This window comes from Crocodylus porosus, unplaced genomic scaffold (genome assembly GCF_001723895.1).
Source record: "Crocodylus porosus isolate Cpor-Errol unplaced genomic scaffold, CroPor_comp1, whole genome shotgun sequence".
Taxonomy (NCBI): domain Eukaryota; kingdom Metazoa; phylum Chordata; order Crocodylia; family Crocodylidae; genus Crocodylus; species Crocodylus porosus.
The window spans coordinates 40,775,774-40,799,076 of record NW_017728931.1 but is presented as its reverse complement, the minus strand read 5'-3'; the positions used below and the strand labels follow the sequence as shown (position 1 = coordinate 40,799,076).

Here is a 23,303-nt window from a genome sequence, read left to right as displayed (position 1 = left end):
TGCCCACACAGTCCTTATAAGCTGAGGCTAGACAACATCTCCTGACCTTCCTGGGTCCCTGCTAACCTGCTTGCCTACTTGTTCCACCCTAGATCTCACCTGAACCTTGTCTAGCCTAACCTTTGCCTTGATCCTTGCCTATCCTGAGCTCACACTCACTCCTTGCTTGGATCCTTGCTTAGTACCTGCAGCCTTCTCTGCTCCAACAACCCTGTTGGCCTGTTTCTGTCCTGGATTTCCCAGTTCCTGTCATGCCTGTCGCTGAGTGGTCCTGTCTCTGGCCTGGACTTTTCGGTACAACCATCAGCTTGCCTTGACTTTGATTTTGCCATGACCCCTGGCTTGATACCTTGGATTGATGCCTGACTTGATCTCAGCACTCTAGAGTAACTCCTATTCTGGCAAACTCCTTTTGGACTCACTGCCCATGTTCTGGTCCTTCCTAACACCGGTGTTTGACATCATACCTCCCCTTTAGAGACAGTTACCTGGGATCAGGTACAATCCCACTAAGATTTCATATAGGTGTAGGTCCCACTCTGAAAACTCAGCTCCCCATTTGAGACATCCTATCACCGGGTTTTAATTCTAGCCTGAGATGCCTGCAGGGGTTTAGGAAAGGATTTTCTAAGGTACCTATGGGAATTCCGTACTTATTGTGACCATAATGCCCCCTTAGTGGCCAAATTACCTGTTTTCCTTGACCCTTCAGGGTATCTTCATCACTGTCCTGGCCTGCCATACTTTGATGGAATTTGTATTTCACATTGGGAGGCTGTTCCCCAAAGTCCCTGAGTGTGTTCCTCCTGGATCCACATGTGTCCTCAGGCACACTCTCACCTTAGGGGTGTTAAACATGGCCTCCAGCTGCCCTCATAGCCATACCCATGCCTTGCAGATGTCACTGTCATTATTTTTCATGGGACTTCCCAGCCCGGTCCACACTCTCTGCCCCTCTGTCACTAATCACTTTGTCCAAGCCTCAGCTTTCTTCTGGCCTTGATCCCTTTTCTTTTGCTGGAGCCCTCAGCCCTGACCCACTGTCTCAGGCTTTGGCTCCCTGGCCCCAGTCTCACTGTGTCCCTGCCCTATACAGTCTGCTTAACACAGAGTGCCCCTTAGCACCCTGCTGTGTGGCCTTCAAACCTCTCCCATAGCCACGACTGGGCCCTCTAGTTAACACAACTCTAAAGACAGCTACATAACACAAGACCCATTTAACTCTCTGAGGCCAACAGAACTCCTTCCTCTTGCAGGGTCAGGGCCAGTCTAAGCCTCTAGCCCCATGTTCAGGCCTATATGGCATCTTTCTCCTCCACTTCTGGTCACTAGCCCTTCTGGTAAGGTGCTGCTAATTATGTCCAATCAGCAGCCTCACCTGCTCCTTTCCTGCAGGCTGAGCCCTGTGGCTCTTTCCAGATTTAGCCCTGCTGCCCTTTCAGCTAGGCTCCCTGCTAGCTATACTTGCTCTGCTAGCTCTGTCTTGCAGCACTGGAGTGGCTGCACTTTGTAGCCTTTTCCCCTATAAGCTGCACTACCCTATACAGTTGCAGTTTCATATACTTCCCTATGCCCCTATACAGTTTGCTTACTGTAATCCTGCTCCTGTTTCCTCTCAGTAGCAGGGGTAGGTGTTCCCTGCTACAGTACCCAGTCCCCTCAACAACAGTACCCAACTCTCCTTCCATTTCTAAAGAGTTGGATGTCTGGCCTTTTTGGGATCCCAGCCTTGGTGAATATCAATATTAATAGAGAAGAAAATAAAGAATCGATTAGGGTTCTGTTGTTATATGATGCAAAAGGGCATTCAGCAGGGAGCATTCCTTCAAGAACCAACAGGACACCCTTTCAGCAGAGGATATAGCTGCAGCAGTGAAAATAGATAACCTTCCAATCTGTTGAAGAAAGCAGATGCACTCAATCATCCAAGGGAGCTGAAGCTAATAGGAGATCATTGAGATCCAATGAATTTTAATATCAAAATTAGTGAAGGTCCATTGGCTTTCATCAAACCTTATTTTCCCTTTTGTTTCACCGTGCATGCAATAGGGGGCAGCATCTTCTCATTAGTATGAAGAACACTAGACAATTATTTTAGCTGCTATTAAGACTGACCACATTAATATCTAGTTCCCAAAGCCATTATATTTAGAAATGAAGAATCTTGCTCAGATGGACTTAGTGAATATTCAGTGAGACCAAATATTACTTTACATTATTGAAATGAAACAGAACACAGTAACTGTTCTGCTATTACTGAGGATAAATGGAAGGTTCTGATTTCCAGGGCTGTCACCAGTATTCAGTTCACAAAAAAATGATGGACTCTTCCCTCTTTGACCCACACACTGTTGTTGATATATAGAAACAGGGTCAAATTAAATAACAAGGTTTACCATTTGCATTTGTTTATGTAACATTTCAAAGCAATTTCCAAATTTAGTTAATATTAGAATCTGCTTTTTAGAAATGGGGAAACTGACATCCAGGATGGTGACCTTTCTGGTTGCTTATAGTAAGTCTAGGGCAAAGTGGTGGCTAGAACCAGAGTGGGGAATGATTTCCCACTAATGATTTCAGTGGGGCTGTGATTTATCCACAAGGTCTCAATCTCTTAACATCTAGGGCCAGATGCAAACTGGTTCTGTAGCCACCTACGCTTAAGTTCTGGAACACCTAAAACTCAAATATCTTGTCCCAAGAGGACAATTCAGCTTGATAAAGCTTAGGTGTCTAGGAAGCCTGAAGGCATGTGGAGGTGGTGATGAACTCTATGTATTTTATATTAGGCAGTCATTGTTTAAAAAATTGAAACAGTCCTGGCAGGATAGACCAAGAAAGCAAGACTGCACCGTTTTAGGCTGACACTGTAACCACGAGGCCACAAAACCATGATCTTTCTTGCTTGTTATTTTGGTGTTATGACACTGGTACTCGTGGTTGCCCAGGGACACATCAGGAGGGGTAAGAACACCCACATCCAGATTATTATATAAGAACTCTTAAGAAAAGGGAATTGTGAGCTCAGGTCCCCTCAAAATAAGGAGGTCCTATGTAACACAGGCCTATACCTGCCATTTCCTGGGTGAGTGACCTACCTGCTAAACAAGAGGTGGGCACCTCTGTCACTGGCATTTTTAGCTAAATTCACTGCCTGTTAGGGATACCCTCTGAGTAGACCTAATAAATGAGGCCTCTCTGGTGGGGTTTTGTACAGAGTTTTGGTGCCTCTTAAGCATCACTATATATCACAGTGGAGCATAGATGGCACCCACGCACTCCAGTTGGCTCACTTCTGATTCTATGCAGAAGCCTTAGTGTAACCAGTTAGAGAACTTGCCTTGTGATTTAACGCACTGAATCTATTTTGTCACTACTGGCATAGGACCAATTTGAATAGGTTTTTGGGAGTTAGGTAGCTAAATTCCACCTAGAAGCCAGTGTGAGCTTAGCCCTTAGGCACTTTTGAAAATCCTGCTAGGAACCTATTTGCGTTCTTAGGACCTAAGTACCTTTAAAAACCTGGTCTTAGATTACTCTGCCTCCCATAAGGCTCTACAATGTGAAATAAAAGTTATACAAGTATAAACATAAGGTGAAATGAGCTCAGATATGCTCATTTTTTGCATCTTCTGTTGATCTCACATCCACACAATGGGTATAAATTCCATTTCTCTATTTCTTTCTCTCTTACTATTTAATTCCTGCTCATTTCACTTATTTGTCTTTCTTTTTCTCTGTTTTGCAGGTAGGCTGGATTCTCTCCATCCTAGATGAGTTGCAGCTCAACCCTCAGCCTCCTGTTGCTGTCCTTCCGCTTGGTACAGGGAATGACCTTGCTCGCACCCTCAGTTGGGGTGGGGTAAGCACTGACCCTGACACTCTTATCCAAACTTGATAGCTATCTGTATTAGTTCTTTATTAAGGTGGCCTTTCTTGTGGCTGCAATGGGAGTGTGGAGGAAGAGATGCATCTAAGGTGCATTTCAGATAAGCATAAACATCGAATTGCGTTTACACTCGTGCCATGTATAGAATTTTTCCAGGTTCAAGCAAAGACACTTCAAGTTCAGATTAATGTGGGAGCTCAATTCTAGCACTTCTGGTTTTGTCTATAGTATGTGATGAAATGAGATTCAAAGTACATCTACTCAGATAATTATTGCATACCTGAGCACTTATCCTGCAAAAAAGCTGTGTACCATTTCAGAAGTTGCATGGATTTTGCTCAACCTTACCTTTGCTGGATGTTGTTTTGGACTTAGAGTCTTCCTTGGCCTCAGTCAAGCCTGAAAACTAAATAGTTGGCTCTGGTGAAACAATGAGTTGTGATCCAGTTTGGACCTGCGATCATCAAATTGTCCCTACATCTCTGCAGAGAGAGAGGGTTTATATAAAACTTGAACTGTGCCCTGAAGGTTCTGTCCCAAAATGAGGACTATATTTAAAATAAGTGATGAAACCTGGCATGATTCTCAGAAACTCTGTGGAGCCATTAATATATTTTTACAGTGTACAGTGCCTAGTGCAATGTAAACCTGATCCCTGTGGCTTGGACTTCCAGGCACTAGTAGAACACAAATGCTAAATACATTTGTTTTAAGACAGTTTTGTCTAACTTTGAAGTCAAATTGCAATGAGTCTACTGGATTGCAAAAAGTATTTGTAGCATAAATTAAACTGCATAGGTACCAGGAGAGTGGCCTTGGAGGTAATGCTTGTTACCACTTCATTACAACTGCTTCCATTGAAATTGCTGTGTTATTTCATTGTAAATATGCAAATCAGTTGTGTTACTGTTCATGTTTTAAATTTCTGTAGTGCCTTAATGTCTTTTTTTTAAGATGTAGAATTTCTTGTAAAAAGAGGGGATTAATAGGACCAAGATTTGAATCCTTTTTACCTGGTCAATCACAAAGTGACTTGCACATATAATTAAGGAAATGGAAGCTCTCTTGAAGCTTCCTTTATACAGCACAACGTAGAACAGTTCTATTACAATTAACACTGTAATAGAACAGATCTTTTAAAATTAACATTGACATGGGACATTTACCTTCTGTTTTCATACAGTAAAAATACTTCTCTCTTAAGGCATGTAGAGCTGCTTTAGTCAGGATAAAAGACTTATGAAGTCTCCAGATCTTCATGTATTTTGTAGTTGTGCAGAAAGATTTAAACCTTGCCAGATGGGGTCAGTAGGACTGGGGAACTGCAGAAGAAAGCAGGACATACAATGTTAGGGATATCCACTGTTTCTCTCTTATGCTCCTTTGGCCTTGCTGTACCTGTTAGACTGGAACTCATAACAGTAGTTTGCTGACTTTGCCACTGGCTTCATAAACAGCAGACCATGTTTATGAAAATTTCAGGCCGGCTTGGATTAACTTTCATGTAGATTCTCTCCCTTCACACAAGTCTGGCCTGCCAAGGTCACTGGTGTCTGGGAAAGGTAATTACCATGATTTATTCTGGATGCCCATTCCTAGTCCCTTGGTGACCCTTGTTCTGCTTCTAGGGTTACACGGATGAGCCAGTCTCAAAGATTCTCTGTCATGTGGAAGATGGCACCATTGTCCAACTGGACCGCTGGAACCTCCAGGTGGAACGAAATCCTGATTTGCCCCAGGATGAACTTGAGGATGGGGCACGAAAGGTTAGAGCTGCCCCTTCAGCAGAGAGAGAGAGAAAGAGAGAGAGAGAGAGAGTCATAAGCATGCAAACTGGGATCTGTTAGCGTCAGGAAAGTGTATGTCAATAAATACCTTTTCCCTTTCTACTCTCATTTCCAGCTACTTTAAGGATATTGAAGTTCATGAAACTTGCAGCATGCTGCCCATTAACAGTCCTTCATAATTCTCAGTTTTTGAGGATTATTGCCAGGAACAGAGCCAGCAAAAATCTCTGGTGTTTCATTTGCAAGGCCATTGCTTCTCCTTGTCTTTTAATCACAACAAGAAGAGGACTAGCCCTGAGATTCAGTCCAAAATTAAATGTAAAGCTATACAGTATGACTGTGTTCCTTGGCCTGCTGCTTGTGAATACCACCTGTGCATCTCATCTCAGCAAGCTGTTATGTTTCAGTTGTTGGTCTTTGTGTTTTAGGGCTGTGTTCCCTTTTCTTCTGTGGGCTCAATTTATATCATTGGCCCTCCCACGTTTAGTTTGTTGAGTCAGAAGATGAGACAAATCCTTGCCACAGTTGTTTTCTCCCATTTTGATATGTTTTAATCTGGAGTTACATTGAAGTGGAGTGATCATCAGAAAAGTAAAAATGCCCCCTTGGTCCTGACTATATACATCCCTTCAGCCTCTTCTGAGTTGTACGTTCTGGTTTTCTTACTGAGTTTCAGTGTTTTCCTCTTGTCAGCTGAGCAGAAGCAGTATATTTGTGAAAAGAGCAGATGTGCTCTATTTTGCTTTATCTATCATCAACAGAGTTACAGCAGAGTTTTGAGTCCAGAATCTTTATTGTTGCTGGTGATGTATAAGGCAGAAAGAGTACAGCTTGGTTTTTGTGTGCCCTGCTGAGCTTGTAGTGCCGGCAGTTAGGAAAACCTCTGTTTTGAAATGTTAAGTGGAGCAGCTTTATGGGAAATCTCTGAAAGAATAAATAAGGAACCCTGTGATGTCTTTTTTTATGTAACCATAAAGCAAAGTAGATATATTTGGGTGCTTTCATTTTTGCATTTGATCATTTTCAGGAAGCTGTTTCCACTCCAGCCCTCACAACAAATCCATGTAATAAACTTCCCCTCCTTTCTCCCTTCTCTTCTCTCCTTCTATAGTTTTTCAATTCTTGCTAGATATAGAATTCCATGTGTGGAATACTTGGTCTTCCTTTTATACTGCATTCAGATGTTTCATTTGTCTTATTTTTGGTCTTTGATTGCAGCTTCCACTCAGTGTATTCAATAATTACTTCAGCCTTGGATTTGATGCACATGTCACGCTGGAGTTCCATGAATCTCGAGGTGAGAGGAACTTTTAATACACTTAACCCTGGGAGCATGGGGACAGATAAATGGCGAAGTAGTAGGAATGGTTTCAGTGATTGTCATAATAGCTAGAAAGATTGATATTCATTGCAGAAAAAAGGGGTTAAAAGGAGAGATCTTGGGAGTCTTCAGGCCCATGAATGAAACATTGAGGAAAAATGTAAATGTTAGGAGAAGCTTACGTTGATCCAGAACTAGGGCATTTGGATGAAAATAAGGAAACAGCACAAAAGAGGAAAAAAAAGAATATACACTGTGTGGGGAGGTAGGGAGCAATATAGTCATGTCTGCAAAAGAACTGGACAGATACTTATGAAAGATGATGATGTAATATAATTCGGTTGATTTAAACATAGGTATACTCTGATCCTAAGAATATGAATGAGTCTTTATAATAACCCACACACCCGGATTTTTGGCTTTTGGTCTGTTATAGCATTTTATTTGTCTTTGCTACTGCTGAAGATCGTATCATACCATAGATTTTCATGAAATTCCTAATTTGGTTAAACAATCAAGCATTGGTCTGATGTTCAGTAGCCTGTGGGAATGACTGAGGTGAGCATGTTTATATCATCGGACCTGTTGTTCACGTTTCCTTATTCAGCATTTGGGTGATTTAGCTGTATGATTTTTTTGAATGGCATTATCACTTGTCCTCATTTTTTACATTATCACAACACCACTTAAAAATAGAAAAGATAGGTGGGACCCTAACACTGTGCTAAATAAAGAGCTGGATGCATGATGAAATGAGTTAATGCATATTTTATAATGCTTAAGACTGCTGCTAGCTTTAGGAATGATAATGAAGGGTTACAGAAGGGCACAGGAATGAAATGATGACAGCAGTGTGCATTTTTTTTTATGAATGTGCACTAGCATACATTCCTAATGTGACCATGAATATGGAGCATAGACAAGTTTCATGGCTGCTTTCTCGCTTAGTGGAGGCATTACTCAACGAAATTGTAGAGCCCTATAAAGAATGAACATTATTTCAGATATGCCATTGCTTTAAAAATTTACATGGGAGAGAGAATATTTTGGCAGAGCAAGCTGTGTGTGTGTGGGTGGCTATGTATGGCTGCAGAAGCTTGCCTAGCACCAGACTCTGCAATTTCAGACTTTGTATGGTTACTTCCTTATTTCCCTGAATGCTAAAATATACAAGATGAATCTTGTCTCTTAAAAGGGAGAAGGGCTTCAACTTTTGGTTTTGGTACCATCAGTGTGTATGCATCTTTCTGAGTGTATGTATGTCTTTATTATGTTAGTTTTAGAAATAAGAAAATGGCTTCAATACTGGTCACATTTGCTGTATGTATCAATCCAAAGTAATTGTGCTGAAGTTCACTGGTTTTACCAAAGCAGAATGTGGTCCAATAAGTTGAATATGCACATGGTGCTCTACACGTGGAGCTATTGTAATAGTATAAAAAATATCAAAAAGCAAATAACTTGGTCAAACAGATTTACTTGAACTCTCCTAACCTATTTAGGATGTCATATTACAGGGGTTTAGATTCCTTCCTAAGTTAGCTTAGTGTTTCCATTTTGTTGGAATAGGTAGTGAGTTGTCTCAAATGTTACTCTTGTTGAATGTTGGCTTTTCAATGGCAACTTCTCCACTTATGTGGCCAGGCATTCATGTAAGGCTAGAATGAACCATTAGGTTCAGCCCTGAATATAGGGTGAAATGTAGCTGTGCTGCTCTAGGAAGAGTGCTGGGGAGGAGCTCTGCCTCAAGGTCACAATTCCTCCCTTATTCCCATTTAGCTCTAGGAAGAAATACCTCAACTCATTTCTATTTGGAGTGATTCCTCCAGGGATACTGCCTCACTCTTTGTCCTTGTGTCTGGCTAGCTCTGTCCTGGGCTACAGTGAGATACGGTCTCATCTCTGTCCACTTAGTTACTTGAGAAATGGGGTGCCTAGGTTCTGCAGTCCCTGCCTTCCCCCTTATACCTAGGATTTCAGTCCAGGCAATTCTAATAGAGCTATGGCAGGATGGAGCCCCTTATCCCTATTCTTTCAGCCACTGTCTCAGAGCTAGGGACACTGTGGTCTTTTGCAGGGAGAACTGTCATTTGTGTAGGCAAATAAAGATGACATTTGTACATACAACTCCCCCCAGCAATTTGCAAGGATGCTGCCCTAAGTTAACTGGTATGGTTGAGCACAGCATTCAATGTTCATTTATAACAGAGCAAACAAAAACTTAGACCCCCTCTGTATGTTACAAATATGCTGCAATAAATTTGTTAAATCACAACACAGAAAGCAAGGGTGCTTCACGTGCACCTGATTTAAGGCTCCATAAAATGGCAAACCAGCCATAAAAATGTTCCACATATATTGTAGAAGGTTTTTATGGCTGCCTTGAATGGCACCTTAAATTTAACATGTGACTGGAGTTGACAATTAGCTGATTGTTGGTTCAGGGCCTGGGACTGCTTTGGAACTGGCCCTAATGACATCCTAGCCCTGTTCAGGCTGATTATTGGCCTCAGCCTGAGGCTGTAGGGGAAGCTGAAAGGCTTCCTTTGCTGGAGACTTCAAACCCCATGCCTAGCAGCTTTGGCTGGGCTGCCAGGTATGGGGGGATCAAAGGCTTTTGGTGGGGTTTAAAGCCCCAAGCAGGGGGAGCCCTTTGGCTGCCAGGTGTAGGGTTTCGACAGTTAGCTGACTGTCAGCCCAGAGATGGCCAGCCATAGGCCTCAAACTAGATCCAGGGCTGTCTGGGCTGGGGCTAATAATCAGCTGAAAGTCAGCTTCAGCTAGGACTGGGGCCAACAAGCAGCTGATTGTTAGCTTTGGCCCTGACAGTCAGCTGGTTGATAGCCGTAGTCCCAGACTGCACCAGGGCTGGTTTGTTGGCCCAGGCCCAACTTGCTGATGCAGGATTATAATCATAATCTTGGGCTCCCCTGCACCGACAAGTAGTAATTGTGTGTTTGGGATCTGATCCCAGAACCACACTTTCTGCTATTCATGTATGGCATGGCAGGAAGTGTGACTGTTGGGATCAGGGATTAGATCCCATTGTGCCACTAAATGAACATGTGCAAGATGATTTAGTAAGATGGGGATATTCAAACATTATACATTTTAATACAGCCAAATACAGGTCATAGAATAGGACAAAGAATATAGGTTGTGCTTACAAGACAGAATTGTATTCTGGAAAGCAGTGATTCAGACTTATTATAGTTGACGGACTGAATAGGAGGTCCCAGTATGATGCTAGTATGATCCTTGAATGTATTGACAGGAAATCATCATGCAGAGTACAGAGATCATACCAGTTCTGTACATGGCCTTGGTGAAACCACTGCTTTCATCTTGTGACTAGTTCTGGATGCTGAAAAATTAGAGACGGTTTTGAGAGGAGGAATGATATATGACTTGCATAGCATGACTTTCAGTGGGAGATTAAAGGAGATTCATTTAGCTTATCAGATAGAAGGTTAAGAGGAGATTTAATCACAGTTTATAAGTACCTACTCAAGGAGAAGATATCCGATAGTCGAGGGCCCTTTAATCTAGTAGACAAAAGCAAAATGAGTTTTAGCAGTTGGCAGATGAAGTCAAATTTCAAACCGGAAAAAAAACTAACATTTTTTGCTGTAAGAGCAATTAACTACTGGTAAGAGATAGACACAAAACATGATGTTTTCTCCATGTTTTTGATTCTTAAATCAAAATGTATCTCTTTACACATATACTTTAGCTTAACCACAAGTGACTAAGGCCAATGCAGGTATCAGTGAGTGAAATTCTGTGATGTGTGGTCCAAAGGAAGCCAGACTTGATTCTAGGACAAGTTACAGGAATTCAGAGTAGATGATCATAATTAGGGACCTACTTATTATGCAGTTTCTCAGATTTTGAAGAAACCATGAAATCTGTGATTATCTGCAAAATCAACAAGAACAAAAAATAAATAAATGCAGGCTCCCCAGTGGGAGCCAGTGGTCCTCACTGCTGGGAGGGGAAGGTGCCGGATGGAGAGGCAGCCATCAAGATGGCAGCTGCCCCCTTGTCCCTCCTGCCTCCCAGTCTATCTTTGCCAATCAGTGCTGAGGGGCAGGGCTGCTGCAAAATGGCTGTGAAATCAGCTCTGCATGCTGTGAGCAGGCTGTGGAAAAACCCTTTGCTTCATCATTGTTTAAGTAGGTCCCTAATTATCACTTGGATGGACCTAATGTGTTCAAGTCAGCAGGCCTGGATGAGCTGCATCCGAGAGTACTGAAGGAATTGGCTGGTGTCATAGCAGAACCACTGGCACGGTGGTTTGAGCGCTCGTGGCACTTGGGTCAGGTCCCAAAGGTGTGGAAAAGGGCCAATGTGGTCCTTATTTTCAAGAAGGGCAAGAAGGAGGATCTGAGTAATTATAGGCCAGTCAGTCTCACCTCCATCCTTGGAAAGGTCTTTGAAAAGATTTTGAAGGATCATGTTTGTGGGAGTCCAGCGGGAAAAATAATGCAGCAGGGAAACCAGCATGGATTCATAGCAGGTAGATCATGCCTGACCAATCTGGTTTTGTTTTATGACAGGGTCACAAAATGCTTAGATGCAGGAGTAGAGGTGAATGTCATTTTCTTGGATTTCAGCAAGGCCTTCGATATAGTACCTCATCCCATTCTCATAAATCAATTAAGAGAATGTGACATAAATGTTTACATGGTCCAGTGGGTGGCAAATCAGCTTAGCGGTTGCACCCAGAGAGTGGTAGTAGACAGGTCAATATTGACCTGGAAGGATGTGCCTATTGGGGTCCCTCAGGGTTCAGTCCGTGGACCTGTACTCTTCAATACTTTTCAGTATTTTCATCAGTGATTTGGATGTGGGTGTGAAGTGTACTTTGTCAAGTTTGCAGACAATACTAAATTGTGGGGTGAAGTGCTCATTCCAGAGGGTAGGGAATGATTGCGGGCAGACCTGGACAGGTTAGAAAGGTGGGCAATACACGATAGGATGCAGTACAACAAGGACAAGTGCAGAGTGCTCTACCTAGGGCGCAAAAATATCCAGCACATCTACCGGTGGGAAGTGACCCTCTCAGCAGCACAGAAGCGGAGAGGGATCTTGGAGTCATAGTGGACTCCGAGATGAACGTGAGTCGTCAGTGTGACCAAATCATCAGCAAAGCTAACTGCACTTTATCATGTAGCAGCAGATGCACGAAAGATAGACCCAAGGAGGTGATACTTCCCGTCTATGCGGCATTGATCAGACCACAGTTGAAATACTGCGTCCAGTTTTGGGTGCTGCACTTCAAGAAGGATGTTGATAGACTTGAGAGGGTCCAGAGGAGGGCCACTCATATGGTTAGGGGCTTACAGGACAAGCTCTATGAGGAGAGACTGAGGGACCTGGATCTCCTTAGCCTCTGCAAGAGAAGGCTGAGAGGTGATCTTGTGGCCACCTGCAAATTCATTAGGAGGATGCAGCAAGGGATTGGAGATGCTCTGTTCACCAGGGCGCCCCTTGGGGTAACAAGGAACAATGGTCACAAAGTGACAGAGAGCCGATTTAGGCTAGATATCAGGAAAAACTTCTTCATGGTAAGGGTGGCCAAAATTTGGAATGGGCTTCCAAGGGAGGTGGTGCTCTCCCCTACCTTGGGAGTTCTTTAAGACAAGGCTGGATAGACATCTGGCTGGGGTCATCTGACCCCAGGACTCTTTCTTGCCCAGGCCAGGGGTCCAACTCAATGATCCATTGAGGTCCCTTCTGACCCTAGCAACTACGAATCTATGAATCCATGAATCTATAACGGTCCTCCTGACCTTAAAATCTACAGACCATTCAGTATTGTTGTATACGCTGAACTATATTTCACAAGATTTCTAAGAATGCAAACTGATCTATTCAGGGTACATATACAGGAATCTTTCAAGAGCTTCCTTGTAGTATCACTAGACAGATGATGTGACCTTCCAAGAGATGTGGTAAATTTCTTTTAGGGTGATGCTTCTAGGGCAGTCTGTTGATGCAATGCAATTTGCTGTCTCAGTTGACGACATTAAGCTTGCCTTTTTCTCTTTGTACAGAAGCAAATCCAGAGAAATTCAACAGTCGCTTTCGAAATAAAATGTTTTATGCTGGGGTGAGTTGGGATTTAACAGTGTCAACATTTTACAGGATGATGTTTGTTTAAATTATTTACTATTCAGATTCCTTTCTCTGTCTCTGTCTCTGTCTTTCACCCTTGAGGGTAATGGCCATTCTTCCCGTAACCATTAGAAGTAAGCAGTTACTGCTCCTGGCAATAACACACACATCTGGAAGTGTGTGAAGCAGTATTGCCCCATAATGCCTAACATTTCAGATGAGTGCTGCAGGCCTTGGATACAAGACTGATAATCTCCTGCACCCACTGTTGCAGACTGGCAGACATCTCAACAAAACACTCAGATTTGTGAGCAGTACTTTGCTGCTGAATTTACTGGTGGAATTAGTAATGCGTAGAGAAAAAAATCATTGCCTGTACCTTTATCCCTTGATGAGCAGGCCTGGATTTGAAGCTGGAGGGAAAGAATGACAGAGCGCTGCTATTTGGAGCACCTCATTTTCATATTGAAAATGCCAACCATTTTTATCCAGAAGGAAAATGGACAAGTGTTCAGATTTATTCTGAAGTGGAGTTAAGAAAGGAAGATGTTGGCTGGATAGTGCATCACAAAAGTCCTTGCATGATCAGCTGCTTTAACATCAAAACAAACAAAAAAGCAAGAATTTGCATTTAATTTTAGAAGCACATGGTTAAACCCTTCCATGTAGAGGCTGGTTTTTCACAGTGCAGCACTTTGGAAGCTGCAAAACAAAATAATCAGTCCTGCCTAGTGTTTCAAAGGACTTCAGAATTTGAAATAGTGCTGGCTGCATGTTAGCAGAAGAGAGTTGTCTAAAACACTGCTAAAGCAGACAAGAATAGAATTTACATCAGCTTGGTATGTGGTAGCAAAGTATTGAGAAGGCTGAAAAGTGAGGATAGTATAGGAAAGACGTCCCAGATTGTTTAAATACAGAAGTCTGATATGATTTTCCCCCTCTTCCTATATGTTGCAGGCAGCCTTTTCAGACTTTCTGCAGAGAAGCTCCAGAGATTTATCCAAACATGTTAAGGTTGTGGTAAGTAGAGATAATTAAGATATCCCTTCTGTACTGTGAGACAGGTATGGTGCTTTCTGTGCAAACATATACCTTACCACACTGGACCGCTGATTATGCTTTTTTCTGTTTCAGTCATGGTACCTGCAATCCATTTTCATAGTTACATGCAAGAAAATTGCCATGTAAAACGCACCCTTTCCTAGCTCAAGGACAATGCATGGTGATCTCTATATTATACAGAGATGGGTCACTGTATACGTGTCACTTGTACAGGCTGTTAATAAATGTTTTAAAGGCAGTTTACATTATGTCTGAGGTGCTGGTCAAAAGCTCTTCTCTGTTCTCTTGCTTTGGTTTTTGCAGTGTGATGGAACAGACCTGACCCCAAAGATTCAGGAGCTGAAGTTCCAATGTATAGTGTTTTTAAACATACCCAGGTAAGCTCCATCTTTCTTTTTGGAGGTGAAAAGGAACAATGTGTGCCTGGTTTGGATAGATGTGAAATGGTATGAAATGGGATGCCACTGTGTTATCTACCTGAGAAGTGGAAGACCTACGTATTTATGACACTGTTAAATCCTGAACCGCCAGAAGCAGTGGGTACCAAGTCTCAGGCCCATGTTAAGACCACTGTATAAGAAATTCATATATTCTGAGTGCCTCACATTTTAGGGGTGATAGAAGCAATTAAGTAACTGGCACACTTTCCGGAGTTGTTCACTGGAAACAAAAACAAGGAAACAAAGACATGGAATTGTCTTTTCTGATGTTTTATTTGAAACATCACAGGGCAGAGGAAGAAAATCAGTGTTTTCCAGACAGACAGCTCCAAACTCGTTAAAAAAAAAAGTGTTTCTTGTCATTCTGGAAGTTGTCACAGTTAGTAAGATATATTGTTGTATTGTTAAAATCCAGTACAACAGTCCTTTTTCTCCCTGTTCACTTCCAAGCATTCTTTTGCTGCAGAGTCCTCATGTTCTTTTTCTTCACTGGTGCCCTCTTTGCAACTTCTTCTCTGAAGTTCTTCCTGCCCTTGTTTATTCAAGGTCCCATATATAGCTACCCCCTAAGGATAGGAAGATGGAAGAAAATGCAGCAGCTGTTTTTTAGGTTTCCTCACATTTGGCTCATCTTCCTTCTCCTCCCATACTTAATAGATTTTGCATCCTTTCTGTTCTCAGATTTTCTGGGTCAGGAATTAGATAGGAAACAAAGTCCTGCAGGCAAGAGTCTTAGTTGAAGCCCCTGGCCTGCTAAGGAGAGGCACAGAAGGCCTTATACGGTCAGAAGGCTCAAGCTAAAAATTCATCTCGACAGCTGATCTGCAGAAAGCAGAGGAAGCAGGGAAAGAGCAGTCGGTACAACATACTGTTGCACAAAGTTACTATCCCTCATGTTCTGTCTCCGCATACTCCCTCAGCAACCTGATAGAAATTCTGATGGATAAATTCAATGGTGCTTCCACTACCAGAAAGTTGGGGGAGATGTCCCCTATCCAGTCCTTCCTGTAATTACAGCCCTCATTCCTGGATGGTCCAAACTGGAGATTAAAAGCATATAAGTGGGTATCTGGGTGTTTCCATTGGAAGATAAAGAATAGGTCAACACTTATGCTTTCTGAGATGCAGGCAGATGCTCAATATATTCACAGGACTTCTTTTATAAACCCCTTTCTGCAGGTATTGTGCAGGCACGATGCCTTGGGGAAACCCCAGTGATCACAGAGACTTTGAACCTCAGCGCCATGATGATGGTTACATTGAGGTCATTGGATTTACAATGGCCTCTCTGGTGAGTATTTCTGCACAATTTAGGGGACTTAGATAACTTTGTGAACAAGATCAGGATGTGCAAAGCCGCATATACAAATGTCCTTGCTATTAGTAAGAAATCCATGTTTCCCCAGAGTGTGATTTACTCATGGAAAAAAATTTCCTTTTGTTTTACAAACAGGTACCTACAGAATAAAAACTAGTTATTTTGAATGTATGTAATGGCATTTCAAAATCCTCCCAAATCAGAATGATCAAAGCATTTTGTTACTGTAGAGGGGTTGCGTTGTTTAGTCAGTGCCCATACAGGGTGCTTCAAAAAAATGTATAAACATTTTAATTGTCAGGAATACAGAGACATATTGATTGATAGTGCTGATTCTTGTTTCCTTAGAAGGCAAGAAGCATAACTTGCAATGTGTACTACTCTAAGTGTTCAAAATGCTCACTACTGACACCCAGCCACTCATTATAGTGGCAAACAATAAAACGAAACACATGAGTATATACACTTTTCTGACATATTGTATATTATAAATGATAAAAAGTATGATTTAGATATGTTTTACCTTGTATTGTCATGACTCATTCTTTGCTCTGCAAGTCTGTTGTGCTTTCAGAAGCCATGCATAAAGCCAGTGAAGCTGGATTATTTTGTGTTGCATTTATGTATAAAAATCCATGTATGTGCAGTACATTAATGCATACATTATAACATAATCATTAAGTATCCAACTTATAAAGACACAAGGGTTGTGAACTGCAGAGCAGCAACCTTAATTCTGTGTGATTATTTGTGTATATGCACTACCGTTTAAAACTCTGAACACTATAAGGTAGTGTTAGAGAAATAATACCAAAGAATGTGATGTAATGGAAAGTCATTGCCCACGATTCTGACTGCTAGGTCTAAGATAGGGGCATATTCCAATTCCAATTCCTCCCTGACAATTATTTCCAGGTAGCATGAGAAATAAATACGAATAATACTTTTTTATCTACCCAATTCAAGATGGTGTGAGAACCAGAATTTTTTAAATTTTGAGAAAAAAGTACTGCTGTAATCATTGCTTTTCTTTTGTTCTCTCTAGAAACAGGAAATTCATTTGTTAAAGCAGTGTTATTTTCTACGACAATCTTAGTCCAAATGGTTTAACATCCAAATATCATTGTGCACAAGCATGTTCTCCAGCTCCATAGGGTATATTTACGGAGGAAATGAAACTGATTTGTAGCATAGGATGGTATTCCCACCAACCTATTTAATCCCACCAACCTAGTTTTAATCTAGCTAGTTGTGCAGATGCAGTAGCATGGGCTAGCAGTATGGGATGCATCCAGAATTTCTGATGGGTTTGTACAGTCTGCACTTGCAGTCCATGTCATAGTTTTCACCAGTACTATTAGTTTTAATCTAGCTTGCATGAATAACATGAGGGAATGGATATCCCCACTCCAGTTACACATTCATTTCTTGTGTAGATACACCCCGGTTCCATGACAAAGTGCCTTTCAGTGATAACACATAATCAGACAACTAGTTCTTCAAAATTATACTCAAATAAATCTTAATTCTAAAATAAGAACAGCTGATTTTACTGAGGTCTCTGTCACACATTGCATATATTACATAATTAACTGGTGAATTGTGCAATAAATTTGGACTGGCCACATGTACAAAGTAAGCCCAGCCACATGTACAAAGTAATTATCATGCAATTAACTGGTTAATCATGCAGTAAATTTAGACCAGCCACATGTGCAAAGTAATTATCATGCCATAAAAATGTCTGTCCAACTGTCAAAAGAGCCAATCAGCTACAAAGTTAGTGCTTGAAAATATGTAACAAGTATATAGCTGTTTTTTTATATCCAGCTTTAATCTGAATGTTTGGCAGGGTGCTGATAGACATACGTGATGGTCCTGATTGGGGATCCTTGTACAGCCTTTGTATACTGGTGGAATCATCATATGAAGGCTGTAAGGCTAGTGGGAAATGATGTTTTGGAGAATAGGTCTGACATGAATTTCTCTAGTGCAATGGGTCTGATGGAATAGGCCTTCAGCACTCCTTCCTCGGGGCTCTTGGTGAAATGTGTGCTGGCCGTGAGGAGGAAGGAGGAAGTGGGGTTCGAATGCACAGAGCTATACTATTTAAAATGTAACATACCGCAGCATAAGGATGCATCTGGGCTCCTGAGATATAGGGACAAAAGTGACTTTTGGTTGCTGCACAGTCATGATCACAATTGCAATCATGACGTTGCAGGTAGCAGCCACTTTCTCGCCCCCGCCCTCCCCCACAATCCCAAGTCAGTAGTGGGGCAAGGTGTCCCATTCACCCTGCCCTAGTTACACCATTGGTAATATACCATATAGAGGTACTACAGGCAGCTATAAAATGAAGTACCCCAGAGATTATCTTTACTGTCCAAAGGATTGCAGTGGTGCTGCCTAGCTGCCTTTGCCATCCTCTCTTGAGGCATTTCAGCTCAAGTCACTCTTCAGAATGAGGGCCCTAAGTACCATATTTTCTCACATACAACATGCACCTTTTCCCAGAAGTTAGTTGCTAGAAATTGAGGTATGCTATGTAAGTGAGGAAATATAGTAATAAAAATGTCTGCCTCTGCCAGGGAAAGTGAAAATAACACTGTAGTGCTGAACTGGGGCTTCCTAGCTTCTGGCTTGCATACTTTCTCTTTTCCCCACTGCAGAAGCTGCTATTTAGTTGCTTACTGCTACTTAGCAGTATTTTCAAGGAAAGATCTTTTTTTCCTTCAGCCTGCCTTTCCAGAAAAAAAATGTGTAACTTATTCAAGAAAATATGGTCCATTATTACATCCTAAAGGCAACTGAAGGCAGAGTTAAGGTTGTACCTTTAATTGTGATTTTGAAGAGCCAGCTTAGCCACAGACTTTTACTAGGAGCCAGCTTGATGAGCCAAGATATACTTTTTTGTCTGCGTGCCCTATTTTTAAAGTGCTTTGAAAGAAAAATCTTCATAAAAGTATATGAATATTAAGAAATATGGTGTTGTTTATCATTTTAAAATCCATGGCATAAATACACTGTACTTAATGGGGCAGAATTAAGCTTCCCAGAAAAAAACAATTGTGAATGGCCTTCCTGACATCTGTTTATGTAACTCTTATAGTTATCGTTACATTGATATGGATATTTGCATCTTTAAGAGGTACAAGATATTTTTACAAGAAAGTGGTCACATTTTTATTAACATTTTTTTATTTAAAATCATTATATCTTTATTAAAAAAAACAAGCTTTGAGGGGCCTGCAGAAATCATGAATAAATTCTCAGTGACACTTTCTGTCTCGTGTGTACAGATATCCCTTTCGTCTTCACTGGTTCTTTACTTCCGGTGTGAGGTGTAATAGTAGGTTTGTGCATGAGGGTAGGAGTAAGAAGATGGGTTTGGGAATCTGGCTTTATTTGTTTCTTAAAGTAAGAAAAATGCTAAATTGGGACAACTTAGTCTAGAACAGGGGTGGGCAAAATACAGCCCGCAGGCCAGATGTGGCCTGCCAGCTGGCTGGATCTGGCCCACAGCTGCCCCTGCGGTGCTCTACCTGGGGTTAAGCCCCACCTGCTCCCAGCAGGGCAGCCTGCACTGCACTTCCACCGGCCCCAGCCCTGGCCAGTGCGCAGCTTCTGGGGGGGTGTTCCCAGTGTGGTTGCTGCCGGCTGGATGCTCTTCTCCCCTCACCTGCAGTGGGAACAGCTGGGCTGAAGCTTTCCCCACTGCCTTCCCAGAGTGGCACAGCAGGGGCAGGAGTGGGAGGAGGAGCAGCCACTGGAGGCAAGGGGAGCCCAACAGCTGCAGCTGCGTTGGGAAGAGCTCCACCAGAAGCTGTGTGCTGGTCAGCGCTGGGGCCAGCAGGGCTGTTCTGCTTGCCTTGCCTCTAGCTGTGGCTGCTGCTCTGCTACTGCCGAGCCACTCTGGGCGGGCAGCCAGGTGGCTCCTGCCCAGCGTGTGGAGCTCTGGCTCTAGCTCCCAGCTGCCTTCCACCCACTCTGCTTACCCAGAGGTGGCTGCTCGTTGCGCCGTGTGGGCAGAGTGGGTGCAGCTTTTGGTGGGCCTGTTCCCAGTGTGGCTGCAGGTGCTGTGTTGCTGTCCTGCCCTTGCCTCGTGAGAACGTGAGCCCGGCTGGCTGCAGCCACACTAGGAACAGCCCTGCCAGAAACCGTGTGCTTGGCTGAGGTCAGTGGGTGTGGGTGGGAACATGGCACTGGCTACCCTGGGCAGGGACAGCTGCCAACCAGGCAAGCTCTGCTGCATGTGCCCCCCACCTCCGCCTCCCTCCCAGCTGGCTTCCGGGCAGCCCCCTTCCCCCAGGCAAGGCATGAAGGATGCAGATCATGCCAGTCCTGCTCCCGAACACTGCTCCCCACCCACCCAAAGCCCATAGTGAGTTTTGGTGAGTTGTTGCCAGAAGATTGGGGGGGAGGGGGGGGGCGCAGAGTGCTGACCCAGACTGTGACAACTCATCAAAACACCCTATGTGGCCCTTAGGCCCAAATAATTGTCCACCCTTAGTCTCGAATTTGATCTAGATGAAAACCAAGTGCTTTAAATAACATGTAGTGTTTCTGTTGTTTCAGTTGACTTATGGGCAGATTTTTGGTTCAATGAGTACCTCCGAGGGGCACAGTTAATACAGAACAGTGTAATTCTTTTGCTGTCATGTCCTCTTCCCTTGTTTCATTTTTTCAGAACAGTTCTTGAACCTGGTATTAATTGCTTTCCAGCATCAATTACTGAACAGGGTTGTTCTGTTTGCTCTTTTCAACATGTCTAGTCCAGTTCCAGAGTTGTTGTGTAAACTGTCAGGATAGGTATTTCAAATTTGGGTAATTCATATTAAAGACAATAGTGCTTTGATTAAAGAGAGGATTACTCCCCTACAATTAGTGGTTCTTCTAAAAATCAAATGGAGCTGTGGTGCTGATCTGGTACATCTAGGCATTTCTGCAATATAAGTGGGAATAATCATTTAAAAAATATGTAGAAAAATACAAAAATGCATATAGATAGTCTCCTTCTGTCTGCAGTTACGCGGGTGTTTCTATAATGCATATAAGCTGTGTGGAGGTCATGATAAATTTCAGACCCATTTAACCATTTGATTCACAAATTTATCATGTACCTTTAATTGCTTCATCTGCCCTCTGCCCACTGACTGACTTTCTGTGACTTAATTGTAGCATGTCAAGCCCCATTTTGTCCATTTTCATTGAATGTAACTACCGGACCACCCTCTAGAGCTTCTTTGGATAATACCTTCACACATCGTGCATACCCATGTCTCTTACTTGTAATCCCACTCTGCTGAATCAGGTGTTATATTTCAAGCAGGCCTGAAATATAACTGAAATATAACTTTGTAATGGCTATGGCCCTAATTAGTTTGTGTGTGGTGGGGGTTGCATTCTATCTTCCAAATTAATGGAGGTTATTTCTTTCAGACTGTAGTCAGGTGAATGTAAGTCTCCATACAACAGAACAGGCTGTATCACAATGGTTCTCAGGTGCAAATAGGGTAGTGCAGGGGTTGGCAGTCTATGTCCCACAGAGACTGTGGCTGTGCCTTCAGCGCGGTGGCTTCAGTGGCATTCAGCAGTAGGGGACTCTGCCTGTGCCATGTTGCACTTAGTCTTCCAGGGCTTTGGCAGAGGGGGAACTTTCTATGCACTGTACTGCAATCTGGCACATGGGGTTCTCTGCTCCATGCCAGAGCTGGGTAGAGAGAAGCAGGTGAGGTGGCCTGGTTCTAGTGCCCACTCAACTCAGACCCAAAATTAGTCATTCCAGCTCTGTGCTGGCAAACATTGCTGATCTCTGGGGTACAGAATATACAGTGTTGGGTAAAATTATGGATTTGGGAATTGCTAGCCATCTCAACTGGCTGCCCTAAATCAACATGCTAAAATTTTCTTTCTTTTTTCCCTTGCTTTTGTTCTGTAGGCTGCTCTTCAGGTGGGTGGTCATGGAGAAAGGTTGCATCAGTGCCGGGAGGTGACACTGCTAACATACAAGTCTATCCCCATGCAAGTGGATGGGGAGCCATGTCGATTGGCTCCCTCTCTCATTCGGATCTCCCTGCGGAACCAGGCCAACATGGTGCAGAAGAGCAAGAGGAGGACATCCATGCCTTTACTCAATGAGTGAGTTGGGCATGTGCATGTCCTAACATAAAGAGGCTCTGACAGGGCAGAAAATACAAATAGAAAGTCTGCATGGACAGCATTAGCAGAGGTTTTGGAGAAAGGTCCAGAAACCTGAGACTGTTCCACTTCTCCACCCTTATAAGTATTTACCAGATATCTCTTGTGCTTTAAGTTGCAGAGTTTCCTTTGTTTTGCTTTTGGACAGATGTGTTGTGCCTTTTGTTTTTCTATTTAGTGAGGTCTGAGTGCACTCAGCGGTGTGACTCATACTAATGCTCATAGAAGCATTGCTATATTTGCAACCGGCACCTTCTACTTCTCCATTATCTGATTTTTTTAATATAACATAACTTTTTGATTCCCCATTGAGACCCTTCACTGATTTGCCAGTCCATTATCTGATAAATAAGTTACAGGTTTGCTGAGGATACAGACTTAGACCTAGACCTACTGAAAGATAGAGAGCCCAGCTATGCTCCAGATGCTGACAGAGCTGTCGCCCTGTGAGCAGTGACTTCCATTTTGGTCCAACTGCTGTGTCAATTAAAATGCAGGCAGACAACTAAAAAAGTTCAATCATGAGCCATTGTTTCCAACCAGAAGGGAAGTTGTTGCAGTGAGAAGAAATCACCCCGGGTATTTAATGTAGTGATTAGCCTGATCAAACCTGGCCACAAGATCTGAATTTAAACTGTGGTTTCAGGGAACAGAGTGGCTTTTGTCATAGTAATGGTATACAGTATTAAGACCCTCTGAAGGCTGGAGAATTTAATTGAATTGGAGTCTATGGTGTCAAATAGCACTTGGCTCAGAGCTTGAATTCTTCAGGTGCCTTTGGCTTGGCTGAGAGATTCATCTGTGAAGTCTTGATTCTTTTATACTGGTGGTCTGTTAAGGACTTTAATCCCAGTCCTGAATCGCTGCAAGTGTGTGTGTGTGTGTGTGTTTAAAAGTGAAGGGAAAGATGGAATGCCACTTGGGTTTCTGGGTATAATAGCTGTATGAACTAAACTAGTATGAAGAGGCACGACTGCATTTAAGGCTTGTCTATTTTGAGATTTTTTTGCAACATACTATCACTGACACCAAGTTTTTTTCTATATCCTTACATAAATTTCTTAACCTGATATCTGTGCTATATAAAGACATCTCACCAGAATTTCTTAGGATGCTCCACAACTGATAAATTGAGATGGCTTTTTCTCCCTTAGAACTATAAGAC

At 42.6% G+C, this 23,303-nt stretch overlaps 1 protein-coding gene across 1 annotated transcript in view; it reads left to right on the top strand.

Annotated features, from left to right (window-relative positions):
• DGKI (diacylglycerol kinase iota) overlaps positions 1-23,303 on the top strand; it is a 199,998-nt gene that overhangs the window by 53,720 nt on the left and 122,975 nt on the right. The window contains exons 12-19 of the mRNA XM_019544663.1: positions 3,749-3,862; positions 5,518-5,655; positions 6,895-6,973; positions 13,057-13,112; positions 14,075-14,137; positions 14,483-14,556; positions 15,799-15,910; positions 21,879-22,078. Coding sequence (XP_019400208.1) covers positions 3,749-3,862; positions 5,518-5,655; positions 6,895-6,973; positions 13,057-13,112; positions 14,075-14,137; positions 14,483-14,556; positions 15,799-15,910; positions 21,879-22,078 — 836 coding nt within the window. The remainder of the gene's footprint in view (positions 1-3,748; positions 3,863-5,517; positions 5,656-6,894; positions 6,974-13,056; positions 13,113-14,074; positions 14,138-14,482; positions 14,557-15,798; positions 15,911-21,878; positions 22,079-23,303) is intronic.